The sequence below is a fragment of the Crinia signifera genome, chromosome 12 (genome assembly GCF_055691185.1).
Source record: "Crinia signifera chromosome 12, ASM5569118v1, whole genome shotgun sequence".
Lineage (NCBI taxonomy): Eukaryota > Metazoa > Chordata > Amphibia > Anura > Myobatrachidae > Crinia > Crinia signifera.
In genome coordinates, this window is record NC_139228.1 from 35,450,901 (window position 1) to 35,468,249 (window position 17,349).

Consider the following 17,349-nt stretch of genomic DNA (forward strand, 5'->3'; position numbering starts at 1 on the left):
CAGCCAAAAGGTCGACATGGGTTTTCACTTTTTTGACCTTCAACTTGGACAACTTTTCAGTGCACCGCGTCCCCATTACCTCATGATTACATCAAACTAAATACTTTATACATACGTACTTGCCTACCTGCCCTCTCCATGAGCGTCAGGCAGGGAGTTTGATGTAATCATGAGGTAATGTAGGATTGCCATCACCTGTGGTGAAACACCTTTCTTATCAATTAACTAGTTCCCCACAGGTGATGGCAATCATACATTACAAGGGAAGTCCAGGAACAGAGCATTTTCTCCCTAAAGGAGAGGGGCAGGTAGGCAAGTATGATTTTATTGGAAAATATTTGATATAAACTGCTCAGAAAAGCGCTGCTGGAAACTGGTATATGCTGATTTCTGCATGAGGTCGTTTTACAACTGACAGGACAGCAGAACACTTTTGTTTACGTTCTATCAAATAACTTTTCCCGATCCTGTCCCTTACTTATAGGGAGTCATGAATGAGTTAAAGAACTTGTTTATTTATTGTTTGTATTAATTACCTTACTTATGAACAGTAATATAGTGTTAGTGCACATATTATGCTGCTGTGGATATCTGGCAGTAGTAGCAGCGGTTACCAGTCTCCTTGCCCGGCACTGGACTCATGATCCGGTTACGGTTCGGTTCCGGTTTCCACCTCCTGTTCTCCGGCGGGCGGGATAACCTTTGTACCCCCGCCCACCGGCCGGCCTAGCACATCCCATCACCCGGCTCCGCATGCTCAGTGGCTCGGACTCCACCACGAGGGCAGCAGCAACATCGACATCTCCCCCTCCGGGCTTCCTCGTCCTCTCTCCTTCAAGCGCTGCAGCAGCATGCCGGGCCAGGTTCTCAGCGGGAAAGCGGTCTCCGGGTGAGTGCATGCAGGAAGGTGGGCCGGGCACTGCATGGGGAACACGTGGGTGCTGCATGTGCCCCTGTCTGTGTGACAGGGCAGCTGGTACCCGGCAGGTGATGGGTTACCCCCGCGCTGTCACTGTGTTGACACTCACGCTGGGCACTGACAGTGCTGGAGGTGTTTTTGGTGTCCGGGATCACCACCAGGTTCCCTTCCTCTCCCACCTCCCCATTGATTTCCTACTCTTCCTCTGCTGCAAGAACTTGGCAGCTGCATGTAACACTTTGCACCCTGGGGCAGACTGGCATTGGGCTGGCTGATGATTACACTGGTGCCAGAAGCACATAACCTGCAGCTTGTTTTTTTCTCTGTACCTGAGTGTGACATCAAAAGTGCAAGAAGGAAGTGTGTTCCCTTAGTGCAGTGGTTCCCATACTGTGTGCCTAGGCACCCTGGGGGGTGCCTCAGGACACTTACAGGGGTGCCTTGGTCTGGTGGACCAGGATCTATTCATATTAGTTATGTGCAATGTAAGAGGCAAAACCAGTGCTTGTGGCTGCCAATCATAATATATGTGGACAAACAGGAGCAAATCCTGCCCCTCACCACATAACTGTGACATATATAAACACAATGTACTTACTTTTATATCTTTTCCTGAATTTCTCAATAAGAAACATTTGAACTAGGGGTGCCTTGAAAACATTTTGATGCTTTAGGGTGCCGTGATTCAAAAAAGTTTGGGAACCCCTGCCTTGGTGTAATGTGGTGACCCCTCTTTGCTACAGGTTGGGGGGGATCTGATGCCAATCAGTATTAATATAAAGTCACTGTTTACGGTTCATTTTATACCCCTTTCACATCGCACTTTTAAAACGGTATATTGCCGTTTTTTTCCCTTTTTAAAACGTTTAAGGGTGCACTGTGAATGCACCACAGGCAATTTACCGTTTTAAATTAACTGGCATTTCGAACCGTGTAAAAAGCAGAGTCCTACACGGTTCCTTGCCGTTTTTTGTGCAATGTGAATGTGTACAGTTTGTCTGAAACGGTATTTCAGGCAAACAACACAAGCACAAGCACAATTTGTGGCGCCCCCTCCCCTCCTATATGTCACACAGGCCACACAATCCCACTGCTATACAATAGGTGCGCGCCAGTGGTGTCCAGGTGTGCACCACTGGCGCAGCACCTCTACGGGACACCTCCCCCGCCGCCGCTGAGCTCATCCTTAAAGCCACAGTCCGGGGGTACAATACAGACTATATATGACCAGAGTATGTTGTCCCCGGTCCCACCCGCCGCATCCTCTCCCGCAGTGTAAGGCCAGCAGGCAGCAGCAGCAGATTGGCACTGACACCACGTGTGTATGACAGCCACATCTGTATATACAGTAGGACGGGGCATTGTCATTGTGTTCTTCCCATTACGCTGACAGCGGCGGGGTGAGCACTGCAGGACGTGGCGGGAGTATAACAGGGCTGTAAACTACTTAAAAATGTCAGAGAACTTTTTCATTTACCGACCACACTGATAGGAGTGAGACCATCATTATGGTAATATTTTTTACGGCTTCAACCTAGACTATAGCGGAGTACAGTGGAAGCTCTCTGTCACTGCCTAATCACCAATAACTTCTAATCGCACACATATGCTGCCGTACACACACACACGCGCGGCACACATCTCCCCTGCAAGCTACAGACCACAAGCACCCCGCAACCTGGACTCGATACCCGTACGCAACCAACAAGCTGCTGCTCCTCCATATACTCGCCTTCAGCTGTCAGTGGCTGTGCAAAGAGCAGAGAAAATCCAGGGGGACAGGTGTGTGACACAGGTTCTCTGACAGGCCGGTGTGCGTGGTGCTGTCCTTCAGCGACAGCAGCTTCTGTACCGTCCAATAGCAGGGAGTGCGGCCTGTGCCCCCCTCTAGCTTCCCCGTGATCCACCCCCCCCCCCGACACAACCCACAGTGGCTCTCACATAGCACTTGAAACGTGTTCTGGATGAAACGTTTCAAGTGCTATGTGAATGACACTTAACCGGTATTTAAAACGGTAATCTGGGTCACTGTTAAGGCTCTGACCCGTTTTAATTACCGTTTTAAAATACCGGTTTTTAAACCGTGTCTGCGATGTGAAAGGGGTATAAGAATATCAGTGAAGTGTTTGGGCCCGGATACTGACTCCTGTGGTTCTGACATGGGACTTTGGAACTGAGCAGGAAGTTCTTAATTTTGGCCATCACATGCATAGCAATTGTGCAGGCTTCATGGTTCAGTAAAGTCCTGTGACTGCTGGCTATCATTCTATTAAGCCCTAGAGATCTTTCCAGTGCACTTTCTCATGTATAGCGGACTTTCTTCCACTGGGCGATTTCTTATCATTATTGTGATATTATCTCACTAGGGGGTAGATGTATGGAGAAATGATATAGTGCCTGGTACTTTGTCACTGTTAGAAGCTGATTGGCCAATGATAAAGTACCAGGCACTTTATCACTTCTCCTGTATCACTGCTTCTTCCATCTACCCCTCAGTTGCTTAGAAAATGCCCCTACATCGCTCTGTGTGTAATGGTATAGCGATGCGTTGCACTGTGCGTTGCTATCCCCATGGAGATTATTATCCAGCGTGTTGGATAAATGTAATTAATAGCCGGGGCAGGGCCAATGTTTTTACAGAGAACCTGACCCGATGGCTCAGCATGCATCACTGCGATTGCTCCTCTCCACGTGTAGGCTGCAGTAAGAGGCATTGGTTAGCCAGGGAGTATAATTTATGGGGTACAGGTTGAGTATCCTGTATCCAAAATGCTCGGGACCAGGAGAATTTTGGATAACGGATTATTCCGTATTTCAGAATATTTTAATATTTCAATGATGTATTTTGAAGTATCTTGCATTTATGTTGTATAAACACATGAAATGCACACAAATATATTTTATTTGTTTAAAAAACAAGGTTTCAAGAACATGAGAAAAATTTGTGTACCATGTCAGATATTGAATTTGAATGCCAAGCAATCATGTTCTTGTACATATATAGTGCCAGTTACATATCATGTCCTCAGTAGTGCTGTTACATATGTCCCCAGTGAGTTTTTAACAAAAAAAAATTTTTTTTTTCACTTTCTGGAATGTATGGTTTTCGGAATAATTCGGATAACGGATATTCGGATATGGGATACTCAACCTGTATAAAAAAGATTTGACACCACAGGTTCAGCTGCTGTAGGCTCCCAAAAATGTGATGAGCCAGTACCAAATTAGCGGCAAAAACCGACAAACTGACCCCCGTGTTCAGCGGACGGCAGGGGTTGTTAGCAATATTGTGTACTAGAATATATAGCTCCGAAAACCCCTTCTGGGTGGTGTCTTTTACTGTGTCTTCTAGTGTGTATGGGGGATACAGTCATTGGGTAGACTCTGTTTAAGACTACATGCATTGGGTCAACTACTGTAGGTCGACATGGCTATGGTCGACAGGGTCAGAAGGTGACACACGCATTTGGTTCGAAATATGGGAAGGTCTACATGAGTTTTTTTTTTGTGCCAACAGGAGGTATTTTATGCCCTACCGAGCACAGCGAGGCACCGCGCCTGAAGCAGGTCCACTATGTCGACATTCGGCCCAAAAAACATGTTAAACTAATGTTCACTTTCTGATTGTCGACCTAATGCTTGTGTCAACCTTAGCCTTGTTAATCTATTTAAGGTGTCGTCGGAAGCACTGTTGACCCATATATGTGAATGGGGCTTAAAAGTTCAAGTCTTGCATCATTACTGTGTTTGGGAGATTCTGATCTTCCTATATTTAATTTCTCATATGACTTCCTAATTACTTCTGTTCCCCTCCTCACATGATGGCGTTACCCCTGTCATATGCTGCCATGTCCTTCTTAACTTAATCACATTAGTGATTGTACATCACATGATTAGCATTGTAGCTGAGCACATCTATATCTATGTAGTGCCGTGGTCAGGGAACTCGGCCCTCATTACCCCAGTGCATGTTTTGCAGGTCTCCTCACAGAATCACAAGTGAAATAATAAACTCCACCTGCGGACCTTATAAAATGTGTCTGAGTAATTAGTACACCTGTGCACCTGCTGGGTTACCAGCAAAACATGCACTGTGTGGGGTAATGAGGACCGAGTTCCCTGCCCACTGATGTAGTGTGTGCCTGCCATTGGATGTGTAGTTGCACACTACATGGAACTGCGGTACTTGTTTCCTAGAACGGCCACAACGATTTAGATCGTTGTGGTCGGAAGATAAAAAATCGGTCGGTCGCATCGCATGCGATTTGGTCGCATGCGATGCGATCGACCGATTTTTCACCCGATTTTTTATTTTTTTTCACCCGATTTTTTGTAATTGCCCCCCCAAATGTTAGTAAGTGGGCTAGACCCCACGATAGACGTGAACCCGAAGCGTGGCGAGCGCAGCGAGCCCGCGAGGGGCGGCGGTACGCGTCCTCCAACCTTTTCATTCCCCTACTATCCACTAGGGCGTGGAGTGAGAATATAATAGTGTGGCGAGCGCAGCGAGCCACCGAGCCCGAAGCGTGGCGAGCGCAGCGAGCCCCGCGAGGGGACGCGTATAACTTCACAGGTATACGCGTCCCCTCGCGGGGCTCGCTGCGCTCGCCACGCTTCGGGCTCGGTGGCTCGCTGCGCTCGCCACACTATTATATTCTCACTCCACGCCCTAGTGGATAGTAGGGGAATGAAAAGGTCGGAGGACGCGTACCGCCGCCCCTCGCGGGCTCGCTGCGCTCGCCACGCTTCGGGTTTACGTCTATCGTGGGGTCATGGCGGGCACATAAAAAATGTGAAATGGATCATATTGACCCATTTCACCTTTTTTATCATTTTTCCCTATGTGAGATGGACTTAATCAAGTCCATCTCATCTTGTGCCATTATAATGGCACAAGACCGACCGATTTCAATGTTAAAAGATTTTTTAACATTGAAGTCTATGGAAAAATCGGGTGAATCGGTCGGTCGCATCGCGGCCGATTTTAATTGGTCGCGACCGACCGATTGACCCGATTTCTGTCAATCAAAGTGAAAAATTAGTAAAAAATCGGCCACATCGGGAGGATCGTGTCCCTTAATTAAGAGCCACGATCCCTCACGATTGTGGCCGTTCTAGGAAACAAGTACCGGAACTGCTCATTCACAATGCTGATTATGTTTCACAAAGTACAAGTAGCTTTATATTATAAATCTTATGCTGTCCATACAAATGTGCAATTGCATTCGATGTCTGGTAAGATTTCCCTTGAAGCTCAGCATTCGATAAATCGCATGAAAAAAAGCATTTTAGTGCATTCGATCATCCGATTTATCGAATACACCGTTCGATAAAAAAGGGTGGGTGGAAGAGAAGGGGCCAGGAAGCTAGCAGAACTCTTCAAGAATTGCACATCGGCATTTAGAAAAATTGCATGCGCACAAAACAGCATTCGACCGCACGTACAATTCGAGAAATATTATGTGCAGTACATAAGACCGTGAGACGTGACATTTGAGCGGCGTGCCTGCGCGTCGAATGGTACACATTTTGTACATACAATCATTCGATTAATCGGCCAGATGCAGTCGAAATGGAAGGATTGTATGCGATATCTCACATATGTATGGGCAGCATTGGATTTTATGCAGGATCAAATAGCACAATGAGTAGAGTGTGTAATGTGAATGTAATACCCCGTTCTCGCTGCTGCAAAAATCCCGGGTATTTGCCAGGGCAAGCAGTAATTTCCTGTGTCCTGTCTGTGTGAAAGGGTCTTTGTGAAATTCCCGGGTGTTATGCCCTGGGAATTAGACACAGGTTTTTTTTTTGCAGGGTTTTTCCTGGGTAATACACGGGTGTATGGCCGTGTGAACAGCACATACCTGGGTTTTTCTGACAAAATGCAAAAAAGCAAGTTCATTGGGGGATGTAATCATGTGATATGTGACAGCCAGCCAATAAAAGCTGGTTTTTAAACAGCCAATCACAGCAATTTGTACAAATTTCCCAACACCCAATCAAATTCCACACACTTGTTGGAAGGCAGACCATGGAAAGCAGTGTGAAAGGGGTAGACGCGGGAAATTACCGGGTCTGAGGTGCAGTATGAAGGGGATCTGTTGAGCTGAGAAGCTCTGTGCCCCGCCAAAAATCCGGCAAGAAAAACCAGGGATTTTGCAGGAGCGGCAATGAGAACATGGTTTAACAGGTTATGAGTTTGATTCCTAGGTATTGTAGTATATTGAAATGTCACTAAACAAAAAGGGCATTGTATCTGAATAACAAAGCTCTGAATTTATGTTCATTAATATGGCATACATGGTTTGTGTCCAAATCCATTTGCTTTTCCTCCCAGTGTTCTGTGTGTGTGTGTTTTTTTTTTTTTTTTTTTCCCACGTTTTTAAATGTCCATTAAGACGTTCCTTCTAATTGACTCTGCCAGAAGGGAAAGCCTACAAGCTGGGTCCTGTGGCTAGTTGGAAGGATATCTGTGAATCCGTGACCAGCATCTTTGGGTTTTTTAATTGGGGGAGTCTGCATGATTCTGGCAAGATAAGGTCTCTCTCGTATATACTCTATTGGCTTTGCTTGGCCTAATAATTCTTTTGTCCTCAGTCACTTACATTTCTATGTAATCCAATTGTATATGGTGGTTTCAAAGCCAATATCATATCTGTATGTTTTCTTTGGTTCCATTTGCTGAATCTCCTTTTTGCCGCATGCTTTATACTGTGTGTCGGTAACATCCTCTGCCTAACTGTTGCAGGGTGGTCCGAGAGCGCCTGAAACATGAAGTTCTGGCTATGCAGGAGAAGTACGCCGGCTTCTGTCCTGGTCTGGCAATTCTGCAGGTTAGTAGAACACTCCGTCGCTGGTCAGCTGCTGGGCTTAAGGATGGATGCATCGCTCCATTTTATGCTAATGCTATGACTGACTTGTCCATTGCCACTGCAATTCTTAAGAAGTTGTTGTCTTTGTTATGACAACTTTTTATTTATAGGGTGAAACTTACTAAGATGGGAGTTTCGCATGGGATGTTGCTATGGGTAACCAATCAGAATCTACTTATTTGGAAACTTTGAGAAGATAATTGATGATATCCGATTGGTTGCCATAGCAACATCCCATGTAAAATAGAACTCCATTTTATGCCACTTTTCAACCAAATTCCCGGTCAAACCCGGGATGTTTGACCTGGGTTTTTGTCTGGTCTACACACTGGGGTCCCCATTTTCACTTCACTGTGTTCCTGGGTCAGACACAGTTTCTTCTGAATGGAAAACCTGGTAAAGCTGAGCAGTGGGCGGAGACTAGAGAGCATCTGCGGCGGAGTTTGGCCGTCAGAGGGTGGGCAGTGGGAGACGGCGGCACAATGGCCGGCCTCCTCTGCCTGAGTCGTAAATTCTGGGTAATAACCATTTCCATGGCTCTTTACAAGCTGAAAACCCTGCTATTTTCCACTCTCGTTACCTGGGTCTTTTGCCTTGTAGTGGTTTCCACTGACAAATGGACAGTGGACAGTCCACATACCTATTCCCTGTATAAATCGGCGATTCCATGTATATCCCTGGGGAGCTGGTAGGGGGAGTCCCTGCGGCGTGGCAGGCAGTGTGATCTCTTTGGCACAGGGCATTAAGTGAACGGGTCCGTGTGATGGATGGGAACTGAGTAGCGCTAGTCGCCGGGCGGTGACACGGGAAGCGCTGCTGAATTTGAAAATACTGTCTGGACGCTGATTGGCTGAATCGCATGTGATTTATTGCATGTATAATTTGGCACATCAAGTGCCAAATCGTAAGCAGCTTGCCGGGGGTCTTTCAAGGGCAAACTGGTCCAAATTTTTCTTGGGTCAAGTCGGACTAGTGTATGGGGGCCCGTAGGAATCCCGTGAGGAATTGCAGCTTTAGGCAGAGTGATGTAACTGGGAGAAGGTAGGTGGGAGCGGCGGAGCATTGGCTTATGAGGCAAGCTGATAGGCTTTTATACCCAGTGGAATTTTTAAGGGCTTGTTTGCTGATTCTTTTTTGCCTCCTTATCCCCCATTCTTATGCCTCTTTGAGAGCGACAGAGCTTTCTTTTATCTAACTGTTCATGGTGTTCCTTGAGTTTGAGTATCTTTTTTTTTTTTTTTTTTCATCCTAGGTGGGGGACAGAGATGACTCTAATCTGTACATCAGTGTGAAGCTGAAAGCTGCTGCAGAGGTAACATATAAAATGAGTCTTATGTTGAAAACTGTATGTAGGAGAATGTGAAAACGTAATAGGACTGAACGACCGTGCCAGTAATTTAGCTGCAGTAGAATGTACAGCGTGCATGGTATTGTGCGTTTTATTTATGTACAGGTGAGTTACAGGTAGAATTATCAGTTAGAGGCTTATTGGTTGGTGCTGTATCTCTCTCCCAGCTTTGGTAAATCTCCTCCTTGGTTCCAAAAATGCTAATGTTGTATTTAGCCATTCTTCCCTACGCCTGAGTTTTTTTGGGAGTTCTAGGCTCCTCAGAGAATTTGCCAGCTTCCTCGCATAGGGTGAGATGTACGAAGCCTTGAAAAGTGATACAATGGAGAGTGAAAACCCACCATCCAATCAGCTCTTTCCTGTCATTTTTTTTTTTTTTTTTTTGAACACCCTGAGGCATGGCACTTAGTATCTGATTGGCTGGTGGTTTATCACTCTCTCCATTTTATCACTTTTCAAGCTTAGTACATTTGGCCCATAACATGGTCAAGGCCCCATCTACTTCACTTTCATGGGTCAGTCCTATTGTTTTCGATGGGTGCGATGTGCCATTGCCGCAGCGTTTCAGAAACTGCACCGACACTCACCCTTCATAGGCTGAAATCAGCAGGAATTAGCACAACATTGCTCAGACCACCATGGGGTAGGGAACATTTTTGTACTGCGATCCTGCTATGACTCATACCTGTGAGATGTTTGCAGATCTTTGGATTGACCCTATACTTTACATGTGATGGATTGCCTGTGACCCCTGTTCGCTGCCGCCGGGAGGGCGGTCAAACCTGCATGCCGATCCGACCTCCGACTCAGTCCGATGCACATGGGACCGCGCATCGGACCTGAGGGGGCATCACACTCGCCCAATTTGGGACGATTTCTCGGCCTGTTTCATTGTGAATGGGTGAAATCGCCCCCAAATCATGGTAGTGAGTGGGGGCTTTTAGATTTTTGAGGGTGCTGTAATCCTAGTCCTATGCACTGAGGCAGTTTTTCCTTTTTAAACAATTAGACTTTAAGACCTTTTGAGTACTTGTATATCTGAATATTAAGTATTGTCCAGTTTTTAATAGTGAGCTATAGGCTGCAATGGTTTCCTCGTTCCGAGAAGTGTTAAGCATTATGGTATTACATTTCATTTACTGCACAGTGCAATACGGTGAGTATATATGCTGTCCGGCTAAAGATCTACTATACCATAGGTATTCAGCAGAAGTGGGTCGTGGTGACTTGGCAATTAAGCTGAAAATGCGTCTTGTGCAATGTATAGACGGTTGATTGGGTTTATCAAGCGTCAGCACCAGTTATTTTGGCTCCATCTCATATAGAGCCCCCAGTACCTCGTTATATAGACAGAATTCTCATTTTTTTGGGGCGCATATAAAATATTTCAGAGATCACTTTGTGATTGGTTCGTGTATTAACAATGTATTTACTTTTTTTTTTTTTCTATTTAGATTGGTATTAATGCAAGTCATATAAAGCTGCCAAAGAGCGCAACTGAAACGGAGGTAAGTGCAGCCAACTGGAAGGGTCATCTGCACACCAGGCAAAAGAAGGGGGAGGGGTGCCTGTAAAATGCCTAATATTTCATGGGGCATGTGCATCAAAGCTTGAAGAGTACCAACCAATCGGCTCCTGCGATTGTCAATGGACAGGAGCTGATTGGTTGGTACTGATACATATGCTACATTTCTGCTAAAGAAACAAAATCTTTGGGAACCCCCTCTACCCCCACACCGATGTGTCTCATTGTCTGCATTTGTATTGCAGGTGCTGAGCAGGATAAAGGCTATTAATGAGAACCCAAACTTTCATGGATTGATTGTTCAGCTGCCTCTGGAGTCGGATCACAAAATTGATACAGAAAAGGTCACTAATGCGGTGTCACCTGCCAAAGATGTGGATGGGTGAGTCATTATGTGTCCAAAGCCTCAGCCTTCTGTTATTGCATACGTGCTATTAGGCGATGCTCTAAATCCACCGAAACCAATCCGGTGTCTGCTGGGATCAGGCTTTAGTGTAAAGGCCCCCGTACAGTACTGCGATTTGATGGGATTCCAACAGATCGGGCCAATAAATGGGATCAAATCGCATGTGTTTGACGTCCTATCTGACCCAATGTCTGGTTCCGCACGCACATCAAGAGCTCTCTCAGCCAATCAGTGGCCAGCCAGTCTTTTGACAGTCTCCTGCCCCCCCCCCCCCCCCCTCTCCTCCTGCTGCAGCTCCTGGGAGTTATCGCATGCATCCAAATTGTAAGTGAGCCCTCCCGGGGAGCTCAAGGGGTAATTAGGTCTAACTTGTCCCCAGGACAAGTTCGGCCTAAAGCATGGGGGGCCTTTAGACCTCTGAAAGTGTTTCTCCCATCTAGACACAGTGGAGGCTGCACTTATATTCTGTCCAAATATTCAGCAACCCAGTTTGCTTCTGGACTGAGTTGGCCTTTAAAAAAATAAAAAAAATCTGTGCACATTAATCTTTACAATTTTGGTTTTAATTTATTATTATTTTTTTTAAATTTAATACATTACACAAATGTAAGGATGATCATTGGCTTAATTTTAAATACGTAGTATACTTTTATACACATACATCCTGTAAGCTGTTTGCCAAGCATCAAGTGTTTTTAAAATGAAAATATTTCCTTCTCCCATTAACTCTCCCACTTGCCAACAAAAAAAAATTGTAATCTTACTACAAATAGTTGTTTGTATTTTTATTTCTAGAAGATAAGGAATTGTATTGATAGACTCTTGTCCCTCTTGACATCGCTTGCTTAAATGTGGCCATAGTGCAGCCGATAAGGAGAAGCGATGCATGGTATTGAGTGAATTTGTATACTGCATGGTGTATGGAGGAGGTTTCCGTTCACTGGCTGTTGGACTCTGACTCTTTAAAAAAAAAAAAAAAAAAATTGCATTGTAGAACGCATCCCTATGCTGATGACGTGGTATAACCTATTAAAAAAAAAAAAAGTTGTGGTGGGTTTTTTTCTTTTTTTAAATCCTTTTTATCTTTTTGCAGCTTAACTTGTATAAATGCTGGGAAATTGGCTAGAGGTGATCTCGGCGACTGCTTTATCCCCTGTACACCAAAAGGATGCCTGGATCTCATCCGACAAACAGGTGAAGCCTCTTTCTATCTCTGTCTTTTTACTTGTGCAGGTTATTGATCTCGTATTGATCATAGATGTCTGGAGTGAACAGAAACAGGATATAGCTGCTATTTTTTTATTTTGCCTCTCTATTTGGTGACTGCAGTTTTCTCCTGCTTGAATCTACAGGGGTGCAGATTGCAGGGAAACGAGCAGTAGTGATTGGTCGCAGTAAGATTGTGGGAGCACCTATGCATGACCTACTGTTGTGGAACCATGCGACTGTCACCACCTGTCACTCAAAGACTGAGGCACTCTGTGAAGAGGTGAGTTCTCGTTTAATTAATGAGCATAATCTAAGCTTTTCTATAGTCTCATGTAAGACCGCTCCTGGGGCCTCTAGAGATTCTAGGGGGGCATTTTCAGTTACAGGTAAGGTGATGCACCTCCTGTTCCAGAATGGTACATGGCAGCCCACCAACATTGATTTTACACTGCCCCTATACAGGTGTGCATGCAAGTCTATTATGTTGTGTTCTATTCTGCCACTATAACTAATCAGCAACACATCACATGCAATTGAATTGACACGAAAGACCCTAAAGTTTCTATTACAGCTGAGTACGATGTAAAGATGAATACTAATCCCCCTTTCACACTACTTCAGACCCGGCAAATTCCTGGGTCGCCCCCTTTCAGACATAAGATGTGTTTACCAGTTTTTATGGAATTGTCACGATAAGGGGACGGTTTGCAGGCTCACTATAATGAGGTCATGCAAAGGTGGGGGCAGCACAAAATGGACTGGGTTTGCTTAACAATTGTAAATGGATTACATTCCATGTATAGTGTTCGCTCTATGCCTGAAAGGGGGTATAATGGACGTGTACATATTCCAGCATTACTTCACCAACACTCTATGTCTTGGGGCGAGAGGCTCCAAACAAAAAATGCCGTAAAAACCACTGCCGGGGCTTCGCTGCTGGGGGGGGGGGGGGTGCGCCAGTTCTAGATGGAGTATCCCCATGGAAGTCTGTGTTGCCCTTCGCTTCCCACGCCGCCCCGCACACCCCCCGCCAATCCGCAAGAGGATATCTCACTGGTTTCCCTTGCACAAGTAGCCCAGCAGAAATGAGCATGCACGTCTTGTCTGTGCGTTGGGTGTAACATTGCAGATATGCCGCTGTGTGTGACTGAGTCATGCCCTAGTTCGCTAATGATCATGCAATGCATAAAATACAGGGGCTACATTTGTGACTGCTAGATTCCCCTGTATCAGTTTAAAGTTGAACATGAATTTATTTCCTCTAAAATGTGGTTGTAGCAGAAGTTCACAAATAACTGTTTATCCGTAGTATCCATAGTATTCATGTATTCCTTATGGCACTCAGGTGAGCAGAGCAGACATTCTTGTTGTGGGAGCTGGTAAACCAGAGATGGTGAAGGGAGAATGGATCAAGCCTGGCGCTGTTGTGATAGACTGTGGCATTAACTATGTACCAGGTAAGGGTTTTGTGACTAACGTTAAACGGCAGAAATTCTGGATGGGTTTTGTACAATGATGGGTTTTTATGTACACCTTGCTACATCTTTGTCACTCTTAAGGCCCCCATACACTGGGCCAATTTGTCCTAAGGACAAGTCTGCTCAGAGTCCCCCGGCAGCTCCCCGGGAGGCGCACATGCGATCTGGCACTTGATGTGCCCTTTTTACATGCAGTAAACGCATGCGATTTATTGTATGTAATACTCCCGGGGAGCTGCAGCGGGGTCCGTCCGAGTGGTGGTTGGAAGGCTGGAGCTTGTAGCAGCATTTTGCCGGGTGGCGGGATGTAGCTGCTGAATATTTTGAAATGACTGTCCGGATGTCGTTTATTGGCTGAGACTCCAAGCCAGTAATTTCAAAATATTCAGCAGCTGCATCCCGGCAAAATGCTGCTACAAGCTCCAGCCTTCCAACCACCACTCGGACGGACCCCGCTGCCCACCAGCGGGGAAAGAGATCCCAGGTTGGATGGCCAGCAGGTCCAACCACCCCCTCGGGTCCGATGCGCATCGGTCCTGAAGGGACATCTAACTGGGCCGATTTGTCGGACTCGGACGAAATTGGCCCAAACCGGCTCAGTGTATGGGCACCTTTTACAGTGACGTCTGTGGACAGCTGGAGTGTAAAAAATGCTAACGTACTATCACTCAAACCATAGATATGTTTTATGATGTATTTTAGGGTATTTATTTCCCTTGTAGCTTAACCCTTTGAGCGCCAAGTGAATTTGTCAAAATAGGTGTGAAATTTGCCGAGCAAACATCTGTATTCATCATAATGACCTGCAATATTACCTCATACAGGAATTTTCTATTTCCACCCCAGAACATTTTAGTTTTCAATTTATATAACAAATGTGAGCGATGCTGGCATTTTTTTTTTGTATTTGTTTTGGTGCACCTCTCAGATGTTGGCACTCAAAGGGTTATGGGCCATGTTTTTAAAGCTTTGGAGTCTCTTGCAGTTTATGACCATGGCACTAGGGCAAACGTTTATACTGTATGTTGTATCCTTCCAGTATTGGCTGGGGCTTACATGCTGTTAGTTTGAACCACATAAGTTAATTATCTAACCTCATTATCAGTTATCTGCATACACAGTAGGTTATGTAGAACTCAGTGAAGTGTTTAGAGCAGTAGTGAATCCTTGCTGTGTGTTAAGGTATTTGGGAACAAGGTGGGCTAGTAGCACTACAGCTCTGCTGCCTGTTGTCATGGATGCAGCTGATGACACTCAAGCAGGTGAGTTTAGGGAATGGGGGGTCTGGTGTAATTTGGTGACATTAGATGTAAGTGTAGAGAACATAAATGCTTTTGTTAATGCTGGGGTTTCCGGACTGCTTAGGGAGGGGGTGGCGGCTGCATGTGATTTCGCAACCCGAAACATGGCCAGCCTGCACCTGGCTTCCACAGGCTGTGTGGCCGGTAATGTGCGCGCACTGTAGCGATGTACTTGTAACATATTACGGAGAAGGTATCAGTGGGCAGGGTGTCCCACAGCCTAGTGCCGTCATTTGAATATGCTGTTAGTCCCATTAAATGACCCTTTATTTTATTTTTTATTTTTTTTTAAATTACATTTGGGTCCTTTTACGAACTACTGGCCCCTGCACTAATTCCACGTACTGCCCCACCCTACAACAATTCCACTAACACACTGCCCCATAGTAATTGCACACTTGTTTTCCCCTAATAATTGCACCCTGTACTCCAGTGGTGTCAAACTCATGGGCCCGCCAGTTGTTGTGTAACTACACGTCCCAGCATGCCCTGCCACAGTTTTAGCAATCCATTATATAAAATTTGTAGCCGGGCATGCTGGGAGGGGTAGTTCCACAACAGCTGGAGGGCCAGGTATGTGCCCTCACGCTGTACAGGGTGAGGGCACATACATGCTGTAGCTCTAATTTTTGTTTTACCCTGAATTTCGGGCCAGGTACTCATTTCTCCGAAATGATTGGGTCCCCGGGTAGCAAGGAAGCCCGCCGAAGCTGGTAACAAGACCTTCCTCCTCTCCACCCTGCCTTTTTTTTTCTACTCTCTACCTAGCCTCTTTTTTATTTATTTTTTTTTCCTAAATAATCCTGATCTATCCGGCCTCCAGCCAGTCAGTCTTGCGTATTTTTCTGTGGTGTTATTCTTTTATGGATATTAATGTATAACTTTACTATAAATAAGAAATACATATGAAGTGTATAAAAAAACAAATTTTGTTACTTTTTTATTTTTTTACTTTGTATTGTATCTACATACATATATATATATATATATATATATATATATATATATATATATATATATATATATATATATATATATATATATATATATATATATATATATATATAACAACATAATGTAATAGTATGCACAATGAACTGTATTCAATGCGGCGGGCGAGGGGGTTAAACGTTGCGGATCGCCTGCTGCTCACTTTAATGTTCTGGGGGAATCCTCTCTGTCACAGGACGGTGAGGATTCCCCCAAACAGCGAGGCTCGCGGCTATTGCGAGGAGCCCGCTGCATTTAGCGGCGAGTCTCGCTGTTTTAGCAGCCACATACGCCGATTTCCGCGCCCCCCCCCCTCGCCCCCTTAGTTGAATACTGACCCTGCGAGCTGTGATGGCGAGCAGGCAGCATTGAATACTGGCCAGTGTATGCTAATGATTTGAGGGATGGTATCCTCTGACTGCACTGGCTTCAATGTGACTGGCAGTTACTTCCTATTGGAAGGCTGACCTGCCTGTAACCCGTGGCAGTCCCATTGGGAGGTGTTCCCTCCCTCCGGGATGCCTCTATGGGTTGCTTCAGCTGTAGCCATAGAATATAGGGCATGTGCTGGTGCGTGTCATTTGCAGAGTACAGGTGTATCAAATACCTGTGTAAGTGAGGAAAATGTTTTCCCTCTCAGCCGCAGGAGCAGCACTGGGCGGCAAGACAACGTGACATGCATGGCATATGAGTTGTGCTACGTCAGAGGTGGCTGGCCGAACTGAGGAGGCGCAATACACAGCCCATGCCTGGCAATGATCATAGCGGCAGTTGGGCGAGTGCAATCTCCTAGGTGGCACCCCATCTGTTAATTGCTTGTTATGGGTTGTTCTACATGGATGTCTTGGCGGTATGGTCCATGACGTGCGCAGTATGTTCTTTTCCCTCCCTCTTATACGCTTTGTAAATGCCTGGCCAGCAGTATGGATGTTTATCTCCAAAGTGCAGGTGTCTGAGCATACAGTACTGTATGTAGGAAAATGGACCAGTCCCTCGCATCTATTGTCTCTTGCAATCCACAGCTTTCCTGCTGTCAGTCTTAAGGTGCCCACACACTAGAATGTGTTGTTGTTTTTTTGGCCGATTTACGATAAATCGTCCGATGTTTACCGAAAATCGTCCAATTTCGGTCCGGTGCGCGCTCCCGTGGATCTTTTGCTAAATCTTCTGTTCTTACGTGCTGCATGAAAGATCAGAAGATTTAACAAAAGATCCATAGGAACGCACATGGGATCTTAAGAAAAATCTTTGGTAAAGATGTGCGCTTGCCTGAAATCTTTTGTCCAGGACAGACAAAAGAT

The 17,349-nt window shown here is 45.5% G+C and overlaps 2 protein-coding genes across 2 annotated transcripts in view; one reads left to right on the forward strand and one right to left on the reverse strand.

Annotated features, from left to right (window-relative positions):
- The window catches only part of LOC146049524 (coiled-coil domain-containing protein 170-like), a 53,739-nt gene extending 52,689 nt beyond the window's left edge, over positions 1–1,050 (reverse strand). The window contains exon 1 of the mRNA XM_083166061.1: positions 537–1,050. The gene's annotated coding sequence lies outside the window, so the exon portion shown is untranslated. The remainder of the gene's footprint in view (positions 1–536) is intronic.
- The window catches only part of MTHFD1 (methylenetetrahydrofolate dehydrogenase, cyclohydrolase and formyltetrahydrofolate synthetase 1), a 60,309-nt gene continuing 43,663 nt past the window's right edge, over positions 704–17,349 (forward strand). The window contains exons 1-8 of the mRNA XM_083166523.1: positions 704–889; positions 7,668–7,752; positions 9,044–9,103; positions 10,594–10,647; positions 10,910–11,046; positions 12,164–12,264; positions 12,423–12,559; positions 13,625–13,736. Coding sequence (XP_083022649.1) covers positions 852–889; positions 7,668–7,752; positions 9,044–9,103; positions 10,594–10,647; positions 10,910–11,046; positions 12,164–12,264; positions 12,423–12,559; positions 13,625–13,736 — 724 coding nt within the window. The 5' untranslated portion in view covers positions 704–851. The remainder of the gene's footprint in view (positions 890–7,667; positions 7,753–9,043; positions 9,104–10,593; positions 10,648–10,909; positions 11,047–12,163; positions 12,265–12,422; positions 12,560–13,624; positions 13,737–17,349) is intronic.